The following is a 20,026-nucleotide window of genomic DNA, read 5'->3' as shown; positions in this document are numbered from 1 at the left end:
TGTTAATATAAATATTAAAACTATGTAAAAAAAATTTAAGGACAACCTAGATCATATACATTGCCCTTGTCTTCTTGTAGTAAATAAATTAGCTATATCAGAAATCATAGGATTTGGTTCAGTTTGCCTTTTATTATTTTATTAGTACTTGCTACATTTGTTATTAGGAACACAATTGTTTTTTGCCGTATAGACGTACTGGTATAGAAAAGGGCATTTCCTTGGTAATTGTGCGAATGAACAATAAATGAAGAATTAGGCTACATTTATGCACGACCACATATTCTTGAGATGAAGTTCACTAAGCGATCTTAGACATATTGTGAATGTTAAGAGACAATGATGTGAGTAGTCCTTTGTTGCCCCTGAGGTCTGGTTGTCCCTCACAAATCAAAACCCGGAACTAATCGTCGATCGTGGGTCTTGTTTTGCAAAGCGTCTTTGGAGGAGCTCGCACGGTTCGCCGCTCGCCGGTCATGGAGAGTTTAGGAAGTCCGGCGCCCTTGCGTTTATTCTCCCCGATTCACTTTGATACGCTGGGCTCGGTGCCGTCCGGACGGGTTGCAGACGAGGCGGGGTGGGCGAAGAAGATGCGAGGCGCCACCGATTTCAGTTTGAATTAGTCGATCGTGAGATCCACGTCCCCTAGCGTCTCGGTAAGTTTCCTGTCGGGTTAAGTAAAGGAAGGTTCTTTTGTTTTCCGTCGCGCAAGCCAGGCCTAGCCGGTGCGGGATGGGATCCTAAGCCGGCTTCTCCGGCAACCTCCGAACACAACTGGAACACGGAGGGGGAGCAAAGTTATATCATCTGTCACCGGTTAGCGCGGTTGGCGATGTGCTGCGGCGTGCTCGCCCTGGGACCGGCGGCTGGCGAGCCGCTCAGAAAGTAAGTTCCCGAAAGGCGATCCGAGTCTAACATGAAGTGGGCATGCAGTATCCCCCATAGCATGTCAAAAACACACTTGGGCTTAGCTAATACTAAATTAATTACTCCGTCGATGCTGCCGAGTGTTTAAGGTTAAGGACAATTAGCGTCCGGTGCCCTAACTCTTGATGTATTCGCTCAGGGTACTTCTGCGGTATCTGGGTAAGTTATATCTAGGTAAACCTATACGCAGATAAACGATCAGCACTGAAAGGTCCTACGGCGTGATTTCTGATATGGTTTGGTTAATTTTTTTACCCAGTTCTCAATGAACGTGACTGTTAGCTGGTTAGCCGTGCATCCCCCAGTAACCGGGGTAAAGGGACATGCGAGCAGTAGCGCGCGATCGCACCACGGGGGGCTCGCGGCTCCGCGTCCGCCGACCGATCCCGCAACTTTAAGGGGGGCTTCACGCGATCAAATGTAGAGCATGGTGTCCCGCGAGTGCTTCCCGCAGGATCCCTGAATATAAAAGCGGGTCATCGGCGCACCGCTTCGTGTCAGAACTTAACATCCATGTAACAGAAGTCGACACGATCGACAGGTTTGGCTGCTTTTCTTCTAAATTACGGTTGGAAAAGCTTGTGAACAGCACAGAGCGCAGTTAATAATTCCGATTAAATTATTTTCTAAAGAGGGTGTGATCTCATAATATAGCAACTAAAACTTTCAGTTATAACTCAAGGAAATGGTTGCACAGTTTTAACAAGGAATTCACTTTGAAAGATAGGTGTACATTATCACACACTACAGGCCAACTGCCTGCCTTTGGAGTAAAGTATCTCTTGGAAACCCAGTGTCGCAGACATAAACTTCTGGTTGCTAGTTAAGTTGCTTCCTGTTGGTTTGATGGAGTGCTCTTTGTGTCTGTTGTAGCTGAAATGGACTCCTGGCCCTCAAGACAGTGTGATGGACCCCATCCTCAGGAAGCTCCGATGCACAGCATGGCAGGGGCCATCGACCTGTCGAGGAGGCGTAGAGAGACGCTGGTCAATGCTGGTGCCGCAGAGACGCTAAACGGGGCACCTGGATCCAGCTGCGCCAGCGGAGTGCCAGTGGGTGACCGCAGGGTCTCCCCCCCATGTTTGGAATGGCCCGCTGATAGGACAGAGGTGCCTGATGGGCCGGTTAGGACCAAGGGAGAAGCTGCGGGGGGAGCTTGCTTTGCGCAGCTGGGCCACGGGAAGTCAGCAACCGCCAGCCAATGGGGAGGCCAGAAAGCGGAAAGACAGAATGGATCTGTGCACCCCCGGCAAAGGGACGGGTGTGCCGCTGGGTCGTGGGGTCGTGACCCGTGCTCAGGTGGGGCCGAGGGCCATGTTGCCACTCGGGGGTGTTATGCTGTAAACGGGGGGCACCCCTATGGTGCAGGGGGCGCCGTATGTACGGCTCCTGTGTCACCAGGTGCCAGGGAAGCCCCCCCCATAGAGCCTCGGTCACCCACGAGGGAGAATCCTGTTACCTCTGTTCTAGATGCTAAAAGAACTGGGCCACCGGGGGAGAAATCCAGCGGTTCTGCGGCTCTAGCGGGGCCAGAAAGACCCAGAAGGGACCGTGGCGATGAGGCATTGGTCACGGAATCGTCCGGGGCATCGCCGAGGCCCGGAGCAAGTCCGTTAGATAACGAAGGCATCTGGGGCAACCATCTCGATGCCGCTGTTGGTTGTCATTTGAAAGAGGCGGGGCATGGTACCTTCTCCCTAAGGACAGTCGCATCCAAAACCATTGACAACGTCATACCTCTGCCGGGTGTTAAGGCGGCAAATCGCCACCCACCTGAACAGCATGCAGACGGCAGCAAAATGCCGATGAGTCTGCAGAGTGGAGTGTGTGATGTTGGAGATGTTCAGGCCTCACTGGAGACGTCAGCCTGGTCTGGGGAAGAGCAGGGGACAAAGGAGGCATGTGACGTTCACAGCCGCCAGCAGCCTGAATGCGTGGTCATACTGCCACAGACCTGCTCTCCTGCGGCGCGACCTAGCTTAGCCGCGACCCGACCGGAGAGTGGTCTACCGGACACATCGCCACCTATTGGCGAAGAGAGGGATGACCCGAGAAGCCTGGGTACGGCCAGGGCGGGCCGGGGGGGTACCAGGAAGTGTTCTGCGAGCAGCAGAGTCGTGGCGAAGAAGGCAAGAAAGAGGCCCAGGAGTGTGCATGGGGGCCCGTCGACCCTCTTTGCCCCCCGGGAGCCCGAAATCACGCTGAGGTACGCCAGCCACAAGGGGGAGCGACGGTGCTCGACGGCGGCAGACTCCTTTGTGCCCTATGTCCGCCTGGAGCGGGGGGAGTTCAGCGTCTGCTCGGTGGTGAACAGCCCTGAGGAGGAGCGAGTCCGGCGGCAGGAAGGCCAGCCGCAGACGGACGCTCAGTTCAGCTCCTGCGGCCTGCCCTCCAGCTCCTGCCTGCCCTCCAGCTCCTGCCTGCCCTCCAGCTCCTGCCTGCTCCTGGGCCGCCTGGCCCCCGGGGGGGGTACGAGGCCCGGGCCCCTGTGCTGCCTCTGCCACAGGGCATCCAACGTCTTAGAGCTGGGTGACCTGCACGGACCGTACCGTCCCATTGGGACCGGGCCGCCCCGACCGCCACCCTCTACTTCCCACGCCCCAGAGGAGGAGGAGTCCAACCAGTCAGACTCATCCTGCAGCCTGCAAGGCGGGGCACTGAAGCGGGGGTTCCCATCGGAAACGGCTCACGGGCAGCTCGGCGACAGGGATGGGTGCCTGACGCACCCAACCAAGCGGCCCAAAGAGGGCGCCCTCGCGCGTGAGCCGGACCCCGTAGAGTATTGGATCCACGAGGACTGTGGAGTCTGGTCACCGGGAGTCTTCCTGGTCCAGGGGAAGCTGTATGGCTTGGAAGAGGCGGTCCGATTCGGCCAGGAGACGGTAAGACCGATGCCCGTGTCCCACTGTCGTCTTTAGCGTAAATCACCCTTATGGTATATTAATACTTTTTCTTTTTGTTTATTATCCCCTCCCAAAAAAAACATGCCCCAGGTATGCTCCCTGTGCCAGGAGGGTGGGGCCACTCTGGGGTGCTTCTTCAAAACCTGCCCCAGCAAATTCCACTACAGCTGTGCCCTTCAGGCTGGTAAGCGACAGATGCCCGCAGATGCACTCGGTCACTGTTAAAATGCCCCGAATCCCTTCGCTTGACCGCGTCATAGCGGCTGTCAGGTATAACTCCCATGCCACTCTCCTTCCAGATTGTGTGCTGAACAAAGAGAACTTCTCCATGAAGTGCCCAACACACAAGGTAGGAGAAGTATGGATTCAGAGTATGGAATAAGGAAAGAAAGTAAGGAAATATTTCCAGAGGTGTAGTTCAGGTCCAGAAAGTAAAAATCCAGATTTTGTTTCAACCAGCCAGTTGAGTATCTGACTGTGACTCTTTATACTCAACTGGTTGGTTGAAACAAAATCTTGGTCTGGATTTTTGCTTTCTGGACCTGAACTATCCACCTCTGAATATTTCGACGTTTTCAGACGGTCGCAACAGATTGACTTGATATGTGACTGGTTGACTGAGGTTGCCAAATGTGAACGGAAAGCGAAATAGTACTGGCTGCGAGCTTGAGGATGTGAAGGTCTCCCCTATTGTCAGTCTGAAACATTAATAATATCAGAGTCCTGCCTTGGATTGCTTTGGGATGGGCTATAATCTGTCTCTCTCTCTGCCCCAGAACCGACCAGTCAAAGGCTTGGTTCAGCCGGAACGCTGGTGACACAACAGGTGACACTACTCTGGAATTGTCACTCTCTGTCACTCTCACTGTCACCCTCTCTCACTTTTATCTACCAACGGTTCCGCTATGGTCATGTGTACTTCCCGCTGGCTGCCCTTTACAATCTGCTTCTTTGTGGCGTTTAAAGTCAAGTATCTTTATTGTCACCTTCAGCTATAGTATGAGTCAAAAGTTTGGACACACCTACCCATAGAAAGCTTTTTTCGTATTATAAAGAAATCAAAACTATAAAATAACAAATGAATTTTGCACTGACCAAAGAAGTATTAAATCAAAAATATTAATTTGTTTTGGGGGGGGGGGCAGCTTGGGTTGGGACTCAGAAGGTTGCTGGTTCAATTCTCAGAGTGATCCCACCATTGGACCCTTGAGCAAGGCCCTTAACCCCAGTGGCCCCAGGGACTGGCTGCCCCTACGTCTCCTCTATGCCAGTTTCATGAGGCGCCTCCTGAGATGCTCTTCCAGCCGTCCTGAAGGGGCTCCCACGTATATGCTGAGCTCTCATTGGCCACTTTCCTTCACTGTCTGGTCAAACTCCTCCCAAACCATCTCTGCTGTGTTTCGGTCAGGTGACCAGGTCATGTGATGCGACACTCTAATATTCTACTTTGTAGGCGGCTTGGTGTGTCCAAGGTTTGGACTGGTCCTGTATATGATCCATAGTGAGATGAAATTATGATATTGCTGGTCATATTGAAAAAAAAACGATAAATAGAATATTGTTTTGAATATTAAACACAAACGCTGGCAATCTGACAATGTAAACACCCCAGTCTGAGACACAAAACAGACAGAAAAAATACATTATAGAACTGTAACCCTGTTATTCGGTAATACTGTATATACAGCTCTGGGAAAAATTAAGAGACCACAGGAAAATTTTCAGTCACACTCATTTCTCAGTTTATGGGTGTGTCTGTGTAAAATATCATTTGTTTTTGCAAACTGCAGCCTGGCTCTTCCCTGCTTCTCACTGAAGGGCTTCTTTCTTCCTTTATGGGTCTTCAGTCCTGCTTCTAGGAGCCTGATATGAACTGTCCTAGCAGTGCACTTTACACCTGCACTTAATGTTTCCCATTGTTTTTGAAGGTCATCGTCTGATTTATGAGGCACTGCCCGGATAAACTGACGGTCATCTATGGCATTAGAAAGTATTTTCTGCCCTCTACCTGGCTGGTTTCTGGTCGTTCCCAGTGTTTCCTGCTTCACCTTATTCTTGTGAACTGCTGTCTTAGAAACCTGCTGCGCAGTGTAGCCCTTCTGCCAGTAGATCCAGGATTAAACCAGGATTAATCCAGGGTTTAAAAATGCAAATTAAAAAAATATATAGTGTGGTCTCTTTAAAATTTTCCAGAACTTTATTTGGTGTTCAGGTAGATCTCAGGTTATTCGTACTGTACAAAGTTAATGATTTGACTGTCTACGCTCCTTCACAGTGTACTAAAGAGTCGTGACATTTCCCTGGAAGCAGAATGACCCGGTAAGTCTGAGCAGAAATGTCCTCAGATCCTGGGTGGATGTTTACCATAGATTTACGGTTTGGAGCTGGACAAAACTGAAATTATTTAAACCGTTTATGGGAATGGAAATGTACCTCTGTATACACGCACGCTGTAGACACAAAACTCGTATCAAGGTATTTAAAAAGTGGTGTTTGGAATGTCCTGTGTGACGGCAGCTTTCCGGTAATTTCCATTGGGTCGTTAAGGATTGGCTGCTGAAACGAGGACTTGAGTTTTCTGCATGTTGAAGCCTGTCAGCAGCAGTGGGGGGGGGGATGGGCTTATCTTCAGAAACATCGCTCGTGCCCTTTGGTGTTGTACCATGTGACCTGCCGAGGTGTAAACGTCTCTGCTATCGCTGCCCTAACACCCTGTAAAACATCAGCCTCATTCTCCAGCTTCCATCTTGATCGTTGATACGTTTGTTTTGCGTTTAACTAACTTAGGCTGCTGTGTACGTGGCACCGCGAGGGTAACCGTCTCGGGGCTGAACTGCAACCCGTTTCACCCCTGTGGTTGTATGTCTTGTGTTCCCCCACCATTCTTCTGACGGTGTGGAGACACTCTGCTGTCCCAGCTGCCTGGAATTAACTCCTTGCTCCCTTGTTCACGTCTCCCCTGCAGGTTGGATGGCATCATTGTGAGCTGGGTGTCGGAACGTGAGCGTGTCCCTCACATATGTGCTGTGCACCCACAATGCCCCTGGGGGGTTGGGTCTGCCTGAGGAGTGGCCTTTTTCAATGCAAAACAGAATTTTTTTTTTTTTTTATATATAATTTTTCCTGGAAGCCTTCGTCTGTTTTTGCTGGTCCTTATCTGCTCTGACGGATTCCAGAACCGTATCTTCAGAGTGGGGCCCGTTCACAGAAGGGACCATCCTAATCCACGATGTCCATCATGAAGCTGGTGGGGGAAGAAATGTATCTCCTTCTTGGCATCTGCATATTTTAGATCTCACTGTGAAACTGGTGGTATCCTGACCACTAAAATGAACTGAAGACATTAATGTTTTTATTTCGTGCAGGAAGTTATATTTTATTGGGCTGGGTTGACTGACTTGTGTATATTTAATGACGTTTTTTTTCTATTTTATTTCAGAGTTATTTTAAAATTCAGACGGTCTGTTTTTGTAAAACGCCAAGGTTAATGCGAATGAAAGAATTCCTCTCTCTCGGAGTTAGCCTGGGTCGAACCCGAGTAACGATTCTGCCCCTGGAGCTGCTACTTTTGGCTCCTCCCCCTCCCCATCCTCCTCCACTGAGGGTCACCTTGCATCACGCGGACATAGCAAATCGTGTCGTTTCCTCCAATCAGCCGAGACAGGGCACGAGGTAAAGAAGCCTTTTCTGGTTGGTTCTTGCCTGCTGGTACTCTGGCCAATCTGGGGCTCTTTTGTACACTGTAGTATGAAACATGGAGTGTGAGGATGCTGTCATGTTGGGGGGGGGGGGGGGTGGCTGGTACTTAACAGATCTGAACGACGCAAGACTGCTCCCCCCCCCCCCCCCCCCCCACGGAGAGCAGCTCCATCTTCGTAGCCTGAGGGCTCAGACGCTGTGTTTTCCTAAGGCTGTATCAAGATCTCCACCATAAATCAGAGCTGGATAGTTCAGGTCCAGAGAGTAAAGGTCCAAACCCAAGGTTTTGTTTCAACCTACCAGCTGAGAATAGAGTGTCAGTCACAGATACTCAGCTGGTTGGTTAAAACGAAATCTTGGTCTGGATTTTTACTCTCTGGACCTGAACTGTCCACCTCTGCAAGTGATGAATACTGATCTATTTAGAGTGTTTTCGGAGACTGTATGCAGTTTTGAATCTGATGGCCCTACATGCCGGTCTCCTAGGTGCCAAAGGTACTCCGTTTTTCATTTTTTTTCATTCCTGTACCCAATGTGCCCCACCCACAGGATGCTGTCATTCCCCCCAGCCCCCAGGAGGATTCTGGGAAATCCTTTGGACAAATAGCTATCCCATGATGCCGTTTACCTAGACGGTTCTATTCAGTCTGTCTTCTATTTAAATAGGTATCGGATGAGATAAGACTTATCAGCGGTGACCTTGAATGGTTTTAGGAATCGTTAGTAATTTATGAACTCATCAGTGTCGTTAAGAGCTAGTCTGTAAAAAGCTAAGTTTGTGGTCTCCGGGGCGAAGTGGGTTACTGTTGCTTCTCCCCTGCAGTTCGACAGCAAGAACAGGGTTTGAATTTCGCCTGAAATGTTTCATTTACACCCAGAATGCAGAGCAAATTCTCTTTTTGTAAGCCGTCTCTGGTGGCTTGTGGGCAGACTAGCCTTTGTGCATGTGTCTGTCTGGTCTAAGCTCTGTTAGGTCCCCACCAAAAATAATAGCTTTAGTGCCCAGCTGGGGGGGGCTTCTAACGAATCTATTATTGTGATAATTATTTACTTAAACTGAGCCACCCCACTGTGAAAAATATAGCTTATGTTTGATGATCCGTTGCACTGTAATGGACTGGTGTCACGTCCTGGGGTCCACTACCCTGTGCTTCTCAGGGGAAGCAAGTTATAGAAGTGGGGTGGCTTGGTGATACCATTTGTGCTTGAGGGAAAACATTATCATGACCATCCATTGATGTGGCAAATTTGAAGCATGAGAATTAATTGACAATATGGCAGGAGGGACTCAAACATGGGTGTGATGTAACCAAACAGCAATGTATCTAATTTGGTTACATTGTGGACCTCATGGGGCGTCACATGGTTACGCACAGCCATTGTTAAACACAGACCATGCTTTCAGAGAGGCTAGTCTGTAATTTCCCACAGAGGTGGAGATTTCAGGTCCAGGGAGTGCAAATCCAGACCAAGATTTAGTTTCAACCAACCAGTTGAGTATAAAGAGTCACAGTCACAGATACTCAACTGGTTGGTTGAAACAAAATCTTGGTCTGGATTTGTACTTTATGGACCTGAAATCTCCACCTCTGCTTAACCCATAATGCCTTGTGACGGTTACAGATATGCACGACTCATTGTATCTGAACAGGAACAGCGACGATTAAGAAGCGGCTACGGTAATGGTAATAGCAGTCGTCATAACTCTGAGAAACGAACCTTCTTCCTTTAAACTTGGCTTTGGTTGCTCTCCTGATGTGATTTCACATCATACTAGAGGAAAATATGGAGATGAATTGTATAAGTACATAGGTTTCTGGATGGGAGAATTTTCCAGATTTTACAATAGATGATTAGAACAGTTTTTTTCCCCTCCCGCGATTTGTTTTGTTTGTGACAGTGCGTTAAGGCTAATTTGACACAATGTGCTTTCCAGATATATTTTTTTAATGGTACTGCTAAATAAAGTGCTTGGAACATTGGGACGCTTCCGTCGTGTCACGCCAGTCTGTTGGGTAAGTGCAGATATATTACAGCGCTGATGAAGGCGAGTCCGGACTTCAGGCCTGTGGGACTCGGCGTTACAGCAACTTTCCTGCTGGTTAAGCTACTGTTCATAAATGGTTAAAGCCGACAGTGACTGTTAGTTCCGTTAAACCCACCAGCCCGGGGTTAAAAGCCTCAGTCCTGCTGTTCTGCCCAACTTGTTTCACTCAGAGTAACCTTGTTTCACACCATATTGCCATAGAAATTAAAAGGGAAAATCAAAGTTTTTTGCACCAAATATCCTCTGTGGTTAATCACAGCAGCTGTTCTGCCTCTTGCTTAATAGGTAAACAAATTATTTTTTTAAACCAGATTATGACGGTTATTTTCACTCTGAAGAACATTACGCTAATATCCTAACTTGTGTTCAAAGGCAGCAATTGTAATGCCCCCCCACAGTGTTTGCAGATGTATATTGCCGTCCAAGGTACCTTCAGCATGGAAGCGTAGTGTGCAAGGGCACTTGAGTGTCCCGTTCCTGTTCTTCCTGCCCCGTGACCATCCTATACACAGACAATGACTCCCAGAAATGCTCGGATTGTCCACTGAAGACCTCATTAAACTGCGTGTTTCAGCTTAAGAAAATGGATACTTGTGCTTGCAGCAGCAAAGCTTTATTTGGAATGCATGCAGTTACGTCTGGAAAACACAACACACAAATTATTTCTGGCACAATCTGCATTTGTGGGTTTGTTTAATGCAACAGGGCAGTAATGTTTTTCACTGTTGAAAATGAACTTTCTCAGAACAGATCTTACATTTAAAAAAACAAACTGTCAATATGCTCACTACGGAAAATTGTTCTGTAACAAGGTACCCGTTAATGATTGATTACCATTAAAATCACCACAATCTCACGTTTCCTTTGCAAAAACCTTACTCAGCTGGTTTGCTTAGTCACAAGAAAGGATACATACAAATATAGACCACAAAATATAAACGTCTTGTTCACTCTAATCAAAATCCTAGCAAGAACCTTGTTTGCAGGATATAACTGCAGGAATGTGCTTTTGCCAAACACTCGTCACACCAATTGAGTTCCAGCTTTGCTCTTGAAATAAACATGAAAGACGTTCCTCCATCTTGTAAAATCCCTGACTGACAGACAATTAGAAATGAACAAAAAAAAAAAAACGATTTGTGAGAATGTACGTCAGACCCAGCACCTGGAACTGAACATCTCGTCCAATCTGGGTGACGTCGGACGCCCCCTTCAGCAGCACAAGCCAGTCAGTGTCACACAGGACAAGGACGGCTGTTGACTTCTGTCCAAAACTATCAGGATTTGGCTTGAAAGGAAGACCTGGACAGAAGCACATCACACAGGTATGGTGTGTAGGACCTACGTTAGCCCCAAGGTTGCTAATAAACTAATATAGTACTATTCCACCATGAGTTGGGATGACCTCTGTGTGACCCACTTCCCAGTGCCTCTCCTGCCTCTACAGTCAATGATCCACACATCTAATCACTCATCTAAAACTAATTCATTAAAAACGACGTTCACAAATACAGTACGGCAGACGTGATACAGGATCACATCTGGCGGGACGTTCGCACAGACACTCCCCGTCACGTTCCCTTCACCGGTCAGGCGATGCCGACATCCTCTCTTCGTTGATCCTCATGTTTTTGAAGAAACAGATGGATGTCGTTAGGGACGGTTTGTGGATCTGGCCCGGTTCTGACGACAAGGGGCGCGTTCGCCAGCTGATCTCCGGCTCATCCCGCGGAGGGTCCGGCTGCTGTGTGGCCCGGCGCTGCTCTGTTCCAGCGGGACGGCGTTCCTGACGGGACCGTCGGCCAGTCTAAATCTAAGCTTCAGCGAGAATGATGGGATCTACAGAATACCAATAACACCGTTGACGTCGGTCCTTTAGCGCGTGTTACAATCGCATTCTGGATGCTTCCAGGCCATTATCAAAGTGGACTACAGCGCCACCTACACGCAAATCTCGATGGGCGCAGCCAAGAGGACGCGGCTTCCGGTCTCCACAGCAACCACCGCCTGGTTCTCTTCCTCTTCCTCCTCCTCTTCATCTGCGGCCGGCGACAGCGTCTGCTGCTTCATCCGGTCGACGAGCTGCTGCTCCTCCTCCGGGGGCGGCGATCCCGGCTCGGCCCGAGCATCGCGGGCATCCTCTCCAGAACCTTCCGGCAGCGTCCAGCGACATCCCAGCTGGCTCAGCACGTCTCTGGCGGCGCAGCGGCACGGCGGCTCTGGGGAAAGCAGGCGGCGGAACGTGTGCAGAGCCTCGTCTGAGAAGCGGCGCCACTGTGTGGGTACGGGAGCGGGACTGGGGCGGCGCTGCCAACGCAGGAACTCCTGGTAGAAGGGGTCAGAGGGCAGAGCTGCTTCCCAGGGGAAGTTTCCGGTGAGTGTGCAGAAGAGCAGGACCCCGAAGGCCCACACGTCCAGGCTGTAGTCGACGCAGATGCCCTGCCATGGCGCTGCCTGGCTCAGCTCCGGCGCCGTGTACGGGATGGTGCCACTCACGCGCCTCACCGGCGCCCCCGCCCACTGCGCCATGCCGAAGTCGGACAGCTTGACCCGGTGGCACTCGCGGTCGAAGAGCAGCACGTTCTCGGGCTTGATGTCCCTGTGCACCAGCTTCTTGCAGTGTAGGTAGTCCAGGGCGACGGCCACCTGCCGGCCACAGCGCTTCGCCACCACCTCAGGGAGCCCCACCTGCGGGAGGGGGGGAGGTGGGGTCACATATGCCACTGTCACATGACCACAGCGTAACATGGCGCACAAAAACCAAGCAAGACAGCGGGAGAGCTCACTGGCATCACAATTACATCCTGCATAGTAGCTTATTAACTCGATAATTGTGTGATTAATGTGGATATTCATCCATCTGCCCGTCTTCCACGCCCGCTTGTGCTGTGCGGGGTTGCGGGGGTCTGGAGCCCATCCCAGAAGCTACGGGAGCATAGAAGCGAATGACCCAGGATGGGGCACCAACCCCAGTGGCATTGAGAATCTCAGACGGGTCAATTGTTTGGGCAAAAGGGGCAAAAGCAGGTGGATATCAATTATATAATGATAATTAATAATGTGATAATAATGTAAATAATTAAGAGGGACTGGCCAGATTTCAGTGTAAGATTAAGAGAAACTTTTTTTAAAAAAAAACCTGTTAAAGAAGCATAAAATTACCCTACATTCTGTACCTCGGAGGAGTGACAGTGACCTGTGTTCTTGCTGCGTGAAACAGATGTATTCCGAGGAGACGCAGCCTTTACCTGCGGAGGAATGATGTCGAAGAGGTCCCCGGCTAGAGCGTACTCCTGCGCGAAGATGTAGTACTCGTCCGTCTGGAAGGCGATGCCCAGCATGTCGATGATGAAGGGGCAGGGCGACAGGTAGAGCGAGATGCTGTACTCTCGCAGGAAGCTGCGCAGATTGGTGGTCTTCTTACAGAGGAACTTCAGGGCCATCTTCGTTCCTGCGGAGGGGCCGACCGCGCAGAGATTCAGAGCTCCGGAAGCGTATAGGCCTCGAATGCAGCGCTGTATTTCAGCGACGGGCCTTAATGTGGTCACGGGTATAACCCTAATTCTGGATGACTGAAGTCAAGGTCCACTGCCCTGCATGCAGGGAACGCACAGCATCTGAATGGGGCTGAACTTGTCTGTTTGGTTAAAAACTCAGATAGAACCTTCTGTTCAAAAACATGGATATAATGCAGGATTTTATTCATGAAATTTTAGCGGTTTGTATTAAATTATTTGCAGGTTTTTTCTTTATGATTGTTCAAGACCGCATCCTTAACGATGCTCCAAAAATCGGCCCCTCTGGTTCTACGGTCCATGACTGGACTGATTGGTTATCAGGACTGAGCCAGAGGTCCACTGCACTGATACAAAGTAGCTATATTAAATCATTGTGGGTGGTAAAGTCGAATACCTCAATGCTGCATGGTGGATATTAATTATATAATGATCATTAATAATATGATGATAATGCAATTAAGAGGGACTGGCCAAACTTTGGTGCAAGATTAAAAAAAAGTATTAAAAAAAGCATTAAAAATATTCAATATTCTCGAGATGCGGCCACATTCACCACTGAAGTAAAGTTTTCTGAGGTGTTGACTGCTTCCCTCACAATCACACACACAACCCCTTCATTTCTATAGCTGTCGGTCTCACACTACAACTTTGCTCATTCATACATATCGTTGTTGTTCAATGAAAACTGCAATTGCAATGTCCACTCTTTGACAATTGTGACTTTTTACTATAGATGGATTATGCCCATTCTCCTCTGTCTACTGATAGCATTTGGCATCTAATTGACCAATGAAAAAATGCTTTATGAAGGCATATGTTTATTTTATTTATGCTTGTACTAGTTAACATTTGTATTCATGATGGTCAATTATACTGCTAAACTTAACTAGCTATCAATGTTAAGTTGTTAAGTAGTATCATCGTTAATATCAAACATAAATTAGTATCTTGTTGCCGCTGACATTTTTGCTTCACTGACAACAATCAAGAGTAAAGAGTTTCAGAGAAATTAAGATTTTTTTTCACATTCCTGAAATAATGGATTTTTGGAGATACTTGGGACAGCAGAGATATACAGTGAAATGTTGCATAGATCCATCCATTTCATAGTGAGCAGACCATGGTTCTGTTGGATAACAGTTTTAACCTGCAGAATGTGCACAAGTACGACTGTTGCACGTCTCGTCTGTAACATTGTGTATAGTCTTATAGTGAGCTTGTCATCAAGGTGATTATTGACTCAGGTTCTCCCTCTGGGGCAGGCGTGAGTGCGGAGTGATTCAGAAAGGGGCACCCCCTACAGCGCCACCTCATGGACCTGCTCCGCATCACGTGCTCAGGACGTCCCTCCCACTGGTGCCATCTGCTCTGACATTCCATATACTGAACGCACACTTTCGCTGGGACAGCCACATAGTGATTATTTACCAAAAGTAAAGTGAACCTGCGTATCACTACCGAGTTCCCCAGTTCCTCAGAAGAGAACAGCTGGCTGCACTCGGATGTCTTTGATGTGATCGTCCTTCTCGGATGAATGAGATAGAAACTTTGTTTTAAGAGATCTGGATGTAGCATTTGTAGAGCACTTCAGAAGATTAATAGAACATGGATTCCAGACGCGATAAACATATCAAGAACTTGGCAAAACAACCCACCCCTGATTCTGTGGACGACCAGGTCCACCTTGCCGTAGGTGCCCTTGCCCAGCTCCCGGATGACCTCGTAGTACCGACTGATCTCCACCTTCTCCAGGTTCTGAGCGGCATGGAGCTGCAGCTCCTCTAGGACGTCAGGGGAAGTGCGGCTGGGCATGGGAGAGGAGCTCATTTTGGCTGAAGGCTGGCGGAGCTGAAAGGAGACGGAGGTACGAGGCGTGAGGCTCATAAACAGCGTCTGTTTTCTTTTAGGAATGCAGGACAAGTCCCACCCATTTAAGGAATCATCATGTGTATGCGATACAAATTATCCATGACTCACGTCAGGGTGAAGCCCGAATCCACCGTGTTCCTCACCCCTCCCACCTGTAAACATTCCCCGGCCTCACCACGACGGATGTGCACGAAAGCTGCACGGCCCCGGTGCGTCATAATGGCCCTGTCACATCGGATCAGCATCTAATCCTCAGTGCCGTCCAAGACCAAACAAGCCAGCCGCCCATTCCATGGTAAAATCGTGCCGCCGTGCTCATTACAAACCAATCAGACGTGCGGCAATCAATGCAAGACGCTGCCAAATTGGTTTGCCAAGTGCAATTTGGAAACATTTAGGACCAATAATTAGTGATGGGAGGAAGGTGCCTTGGGAGCTGGTGGCTTAATCCGTCGGGAGGAAGATGACCGACAGTCTATAACAGTCGCACCCACTCAAATCAACATTAACTGAATATTACACATATACTGACTGAAAATAGGTTGCTCTTTGTACCAAAGCCATGTTTTGCAAAGCAATTCAGATTAAATACATTCAGTTTCTTGTCCTACTGAGATTTTAATCTGAGTTGAATCTAGTTTCTGAGCTGCCATTTTTTTTTATCCATCTGTCCATCTTCCAACCCCATGTCCAGGTCCCTGTTGGGGGGGGGGGGGTCTGCAGCCCATCCCAGGCAGTGTATGTAGGATCCCAGTGCATCACAGGGATCACATTTTAAGAAAACTATCAGCGTCCATTAACATCTCGGGAGCAGGTAAGCAGAGACTGTAAGGACGGGGTACACACCAGGCCAGAGAGGACCGTGTGTCAGTCCATACCAAGGTCCTGACACACAGAATACCAGCAAATTCTGAGTCACCAGCTCATTTGGACTGTTCACTATTTGACTGAATTATGGAAACACCTAGCATTTTTGGCATTATGCTTTAAAATTTCAGCCATTAGAGTAAGTCTTTGTACTTTGGGGAAGGGGGAGGGGGGGGGATCAAGAGCAAAGGAAAGAACATCTCCAGAACCTCAGCAATCTCCACACCTAAATCTGGAATCCACAGCACTGTAGGTGAAAGTGCTACCTAACCCTTCGTCATCAGCATTCATGAACATCGCAAACCAAAACTTTCAGACCCCTGCAACCAGGCCTGAATTCTCTTCACAAATATTTAACAAAAAAAACATTAGACCATCCATTTTTACCTCCAGACACAAACTGCTCCGATCAGTCACAAGACTACTTTTCCCACTTGTGATTTCTGAGATTAATATTACTATTGTTTGATTGTGGGCTGGGGGCTTTTTCTGTGCTGTTAATCAGTGACACATATAAAGACTGGGAAAGTAATTCTTCAATAGTCGAGGTCCTGTGAGGCACATGAAGCAGCTTAGAAGCCCCACAGTCTGGAGACCCTTTTGATTATTAGCCACAGATCAGACTGTTCCCAGATCAGCAGAGAAGGTGACAGAAACAGGAGAAATACCCCTATCTGCCAGGTATCTGCGACCTCTGTTCGGGTAACCTGCAATTTCACCTTTTTCCGTAAAATTGCTTATTTAATAGACCCAGTTACTCACTATGGTTGACTAACTGGTTCATTTCGGCATCAGTAACCACACCGCTGTTCTGCACCACTGGGAAATGTAAGAACCGATTCACAACATCAGCCTTGTTCTCTTCATATTCGCTTATTTTTTAAAGAAAAAAAAACTTTAACTCAACAGTTGATAAGGGGATTAATAGGCAAGAAGGTCATAAAGGCTGCAAATATTTTCTGCTTAAGGACGACTCCCACAGAAACAGGAAGAGATGTGACACTAAGTAATGCGATCTAGGTATGTCGTAAGTGCGTGTGAGATAATGCGACTCACCAGAGAAGCGGTGTCTCTTCTAAGGATAAGCCTGGATAAATGATTGTGTATGGCGCTGGCAGGTCGGCATGACTTGTTCGTTTGTTTCACCTGTTTCCCTGTGTCGGTCTCGTATAGTACATATTTTGTCATTACGTAAAGTCTCCGCTACACTACAATGTCTATTCATTACGTACCGAAAATCAAATTCTATCGCTGTAAGACGAGATGATACAGTGACACAATGTTTGGGCTTTAAAAAAACTGATAGGTGTCCTTTGTTTGCGTAACATGCAATCTTGCTAATGGACTGAAATTATTTCTGGGGAACCACATATCTTGTAGGCATATACCTATCTGCGCCTTACTGGTCAAATACATTTTAACTGCAAAATCGCCTGCTAAATAAAATATTAAAAATAAACAAATGATTGTTTCAAATAAATAATTGCATGCCCTATAGGCACTGTCCATTGTCATTTAACGACTTACCTTTCAGTTCGTAATTCATGCAATCCCTGTAACCGTCTGTCAATTTAGGAGAGGACAAAAATTATGCTGACGGAAAAGACTATTCTGATGCAAGAAGAACTGAATGCTTTTTCTTCAGCTCTGCATTGTTCAGATTTTGGCGGCGATTCAAATCCAGACGAGCGTAATTTCGCATCTCTAGCACAAGTACAGGCTGCTACCCCTGTCACGTTTGGTTCTGCCGTCCTATTGTCTGTACATCGCCTTTACTCATATCGAAATACGTCCAGAGAAGCGAAACCCCCTCCCTGTCTTGTGTCCGACACCCAATCGCAGCCAAGACCCGAGCAGCGGCCGACGCAGGATCCGAAGGCCCCCCCGCCTGCGTGCGCATTATGTGCGCTCGGACAGTTCGCTCCATGCACGGTTACAATGCGCTCGGCCAAGCTCGCTGATTCACGGCCACCGCGGAATAAATTAAAGCGTAGTATTCCAGAATGTCAGTATTCCTATATGCATATTCTGTTTTTAATATTCATTAACCGTATATTCATTAACATGAATAGTACCACTGAGTGTTTCATGGGAAATTGACCTGAAATTTAATTAGCTGATCCAATACAGAGTACTACGGTGATGGTAATACCGTAAAAAACTCATCTCGCGGTCCGATTCAGCAGACAACAATACAGTACACGTGTAAGGTATTTGTGATGTACACATATGGGGTAGCTTCTTCCGAACCGAGTCTCTATAAGCTACACTGCCTTGCGTATAGAAATGCAGTACAATACACAACAGTAGATGTTAGATGTTTTGTGTAAACCCGTGATGATCAACCTTGATATTCAAATAACGGGCCACTGACTGAGGTCACGTATCAGCCCAGATAACCTGCCAGACCCTCTCGACACTGATGGAATATATATATATATATATATATATATATATATATATATATATATATGATATGCTTTAATGGAGAATTGCAGCAGAAAATACACACAAAAATATGGGTAATTTTGCAATCTCGTCAAAATATTAAAGGAGCAAAATAGGATTCGTTAATGAAGCGCTCATTGTCGACGGTCATTATTTAGACAGTGATAACAAAGGTCCTCTGCCACTGAACACCCAGTGCTAAAATGTATCAGGTTAATCAATCAATCAGACTTGCAGTCATTTTTCACAAGTTCCTTATCTGCCTTCTAGGACAGGAGCAACTAACTCAATCAAATCACCTGGTGTTTCTGGTGTCAGCTGGTTATTAATTGAAGACTATTTCGACAGGAACCCATTCATTGTTTGTGCCCGTCTGCAGCATTGACAGAAGCATCTTGTGTGGTTCTAAGGGGACAAAAGTTATGAAAATTAACAAGATTGTAAGGAGATTTGCATTATTACACAGGATTCTTGGAAAAATGAGCCAGCTTTAAGATTTTTTTTTTGTATTTGTAGTCAGGTTCACTGCAAAGCAGGTTGAGGTTAGGAAGATTCACAGGGGCCCTAAAAAGTTTGGAACATAATTGTGATGGACTTTCATGGGGTCTAAAATTTCTAGCAGCACCCCTGTTTTATGGCCCGACATGGCACAGGCGGGAATGAGGGTGACCATCCACTTAGTGGCTGCAAGACAAAAAGGGGTTTATTAAAGACACAGATCACTAACAAAACCCAAGGGGACAGGAAATGCAGGAACACACCATGTTTAATGACTAACTAAAGAACAGAGACGACACAGGCTCTTAAATAGAAACTACAAACCTGCTAATGAGAGGGCAAGTGCGCAACATGACAATTAACCAATCAACCGAGACAGAGCAACAAGCAACAGGTGGAGCGAGTTACAGTAACGAGCACAGAACTAAAAACACTGGCTACACTGGGAATTACGACACTAGGATAATTTACAGAACCAAATAATAATTTACAGGAAAGCAGCAGGGCAACCAAAACAGAAAAGAAACACTGGGGAACAAAACTAATTAAAAAAATAGATAAAGCAGGACCCAAGGCCAGCCCAGAACCCACCACTAGCGGGCTAACTGCCCCCAAGCCACACACTCCGCCCACTGAGCTATGCAGCAGTTTGGGGAACAGGCAAAACACACCAGGGAAGTAACAGGAAGGAGGACAGGATGACCAGCGACACCTGCTGGCCAAATGGGGAGGGAACACGAAGGGCAGGTCAGACGGCCGCTGACCCCGACCCCGTTTGTAATGACAGAAAACTTTTATCGTTTTTTGTTGCTTAGAATTATAGCAGACTCAAGCATAATTGAAATCTATCAAAATGACATCACTTAATTCTGCATATCTTAAGATGAACTCAATTAAGGACTTCAACTGTGTATTTTAATTTAAAAATGGGGAAATCTGCACTATTTTTAAGGGTGGCCAGACAAGTTGCACTGCCCATTTAAGAAGCCTCCACATAGGAGGGCAGATTCCTTTGAGCTTGTGTACAGCTGACTGAGAAAAGGCTTAGGAACCATCACACTAAATGTTTTACCTGCAAAATGCACAATGAACCTTCATATAACTATTGTGCTTCCAAATAGGAATGCCGTTACTTAACTTTCTCATGGATCTGTAACTATTTTACTTTGTATTCTAAATATTCTCAACACCTTTACTACAATTGCTGCAAGGGGTAGTTTAAGTACCAGAATCTGCACAAACTGATGTGC

General features: G+C 47.4%; 2 protein-coding genes across 7 annotated transcripts; one reads left to right on the top strand and one right to left on the bottom strand.

The window, feature by feature from the left end:
• The first annotated feature begins 299 nt into the window (after positions 1–299).
• LOC111855897 (uncharacterized) lies at positions 300–9,798 on the top strand. 4 transcript variants are annotated; one of them, XM_023835366.2, is made up of 7 exons: positions 304–885; positions 1,801–3,809; positions 3,921–4,014; positions 4,130–4,179; positions 4,607–4,656; positions 6,106–6,149; positions 6,796–9,798. In XM_023835366.2, exons 2-5 carry the CDS (start codon positions 1,806–1,808, stop codon positions 4,646–4,648), a joined length of 2,190 nt encoding a protein of 729 aa, XP_023691134.1. In that variant the 5' UTR covers positions 304–885; positions 1,801–1,805; the 3' UTR covers positions 4,649–4,656; positions 6,106–6,149; positions 6,796–9,798. The 4 variants fall into 4 exon arrangements, with proteins under 4 accessions (XP_072560719.1, XP_023691134.1, XP_023691135.1 ...); XM_023835367.2 differs by having other exon boundaries at positions 305–656; XM_023835368.2 differs by lacking the exon at positions 304–885 and adding an exon at positions 937–1,468.
• A 375-nt stretch (positions 9,799–10,173) lies between these two features.
• LOC111856039 (serine/threonine-protein kinase SBK1-like) lies at positions 10,174–18,724 on the bottom strand. 3 transcript variants are annotated; one of them, XM_023835663.1, is made up of 5 exons: positions 18,578–18,724; positions 14,750–14,942; positions 12,825–13,027; positions 11,522–12,264; positions 10,174–11,415 (listed from the first exon to the last, which is right to left on the bottom strand). In XM_023835663.1, the coding sequence occupies exons 2-5, from the start codon at positions 14,919–14,921 to the stop codon at positions 11,397–11,399; spliced, it is 1,137 nt and encodes a 378-aa protein (XP_023691431.1). In that variant the 5' UTR covers positions 14,922–14,942; positions 18,578–18,724; the 3' UTR covers positions 10,174–11,396. The 3 variants fall into 3 exon arrangements, with proteins under 3 accessions (XP_023691431.1, XP_023691430.1, XP_023691429.1); XM_023835662.1 differs by lacking the exon at positions 18,578–18,724 and adding an exon at positions 17,358–17,746; XM_023835661.2 differs by lacking the exon at positions 18,578–18,724 and adding an exon at positions 16,887–17,217.
• Between the last annotated feature and the right edge of the window lie 1,302 nt (positions 18,725–20,026).

The sequence above is a fragment of the Paramormyrops kingsleyae genome, chromosome 22 (genome assembly GCF_048594095.1).
Source record: "Paramormyrops kingsleyae isolate MSU_618 chromosome 22, PKINGS_0.4, whole genome shotgun sequence".
NCBI lineage: Eukaryota > Metazoa > Chordata > Actinopteri > Osteoglossiformes > Mormyridae > Paramormyrops > Paramormyrops kingsleyae.
Note: the sequence above shows the minus strand (reverse complement) of the source record. Positions and strands in the feature narration are given on the sequence as shown.

Excerpts from the sequence above, each read along its gene's own strand:
- LOC111855897 (XM_072704618.1), top strand. The coding sequence starts at position 1,806 with ATGGACTCCTGGCCCTCAAGACAGTGTGATGGACCCCATCCTCAGGAA. Across the intron at positions 4,015-4,129 it reads CAGCTGTGCCCTTCAGGCTG|ATTGTGTGCTGAACAAAGAG; the intron begins GTAAGCGACAGA and ends CTCTCCTTCCAG. Across the intron at positions 4,180-4,606 it reads TGAAGTGCCCAACACACAAG|AACCGACCAGTCAAAGGCTT; the intron begins GTAGGAGAAGTA and ends TCTCTGCCCCAG.
- LOC111856039 (XM_023835661.2), bottom strand. The coding sequence starts at position 17,018 with ATGACAAAATATGTACTATACGAGACCGACACAGGGAAACAGGTGAAA. Across the intron at positions 14,943-16,886 it reads GAAGAGACACCGCTTCTCTG|CTCCGCCAGCCTTCAGCCAA; the intron begins GTGAGTCGCATT and ends GTCTCCTTTCAG. Across the intron at positions 12,265-12,824 it reads TCGACATCATTCCTCCGCAG|GTGGGGCTCCCTGAGGTGGT; the intron begins GTAAAGGCTGCG and ends CCCCTCCCGCAG.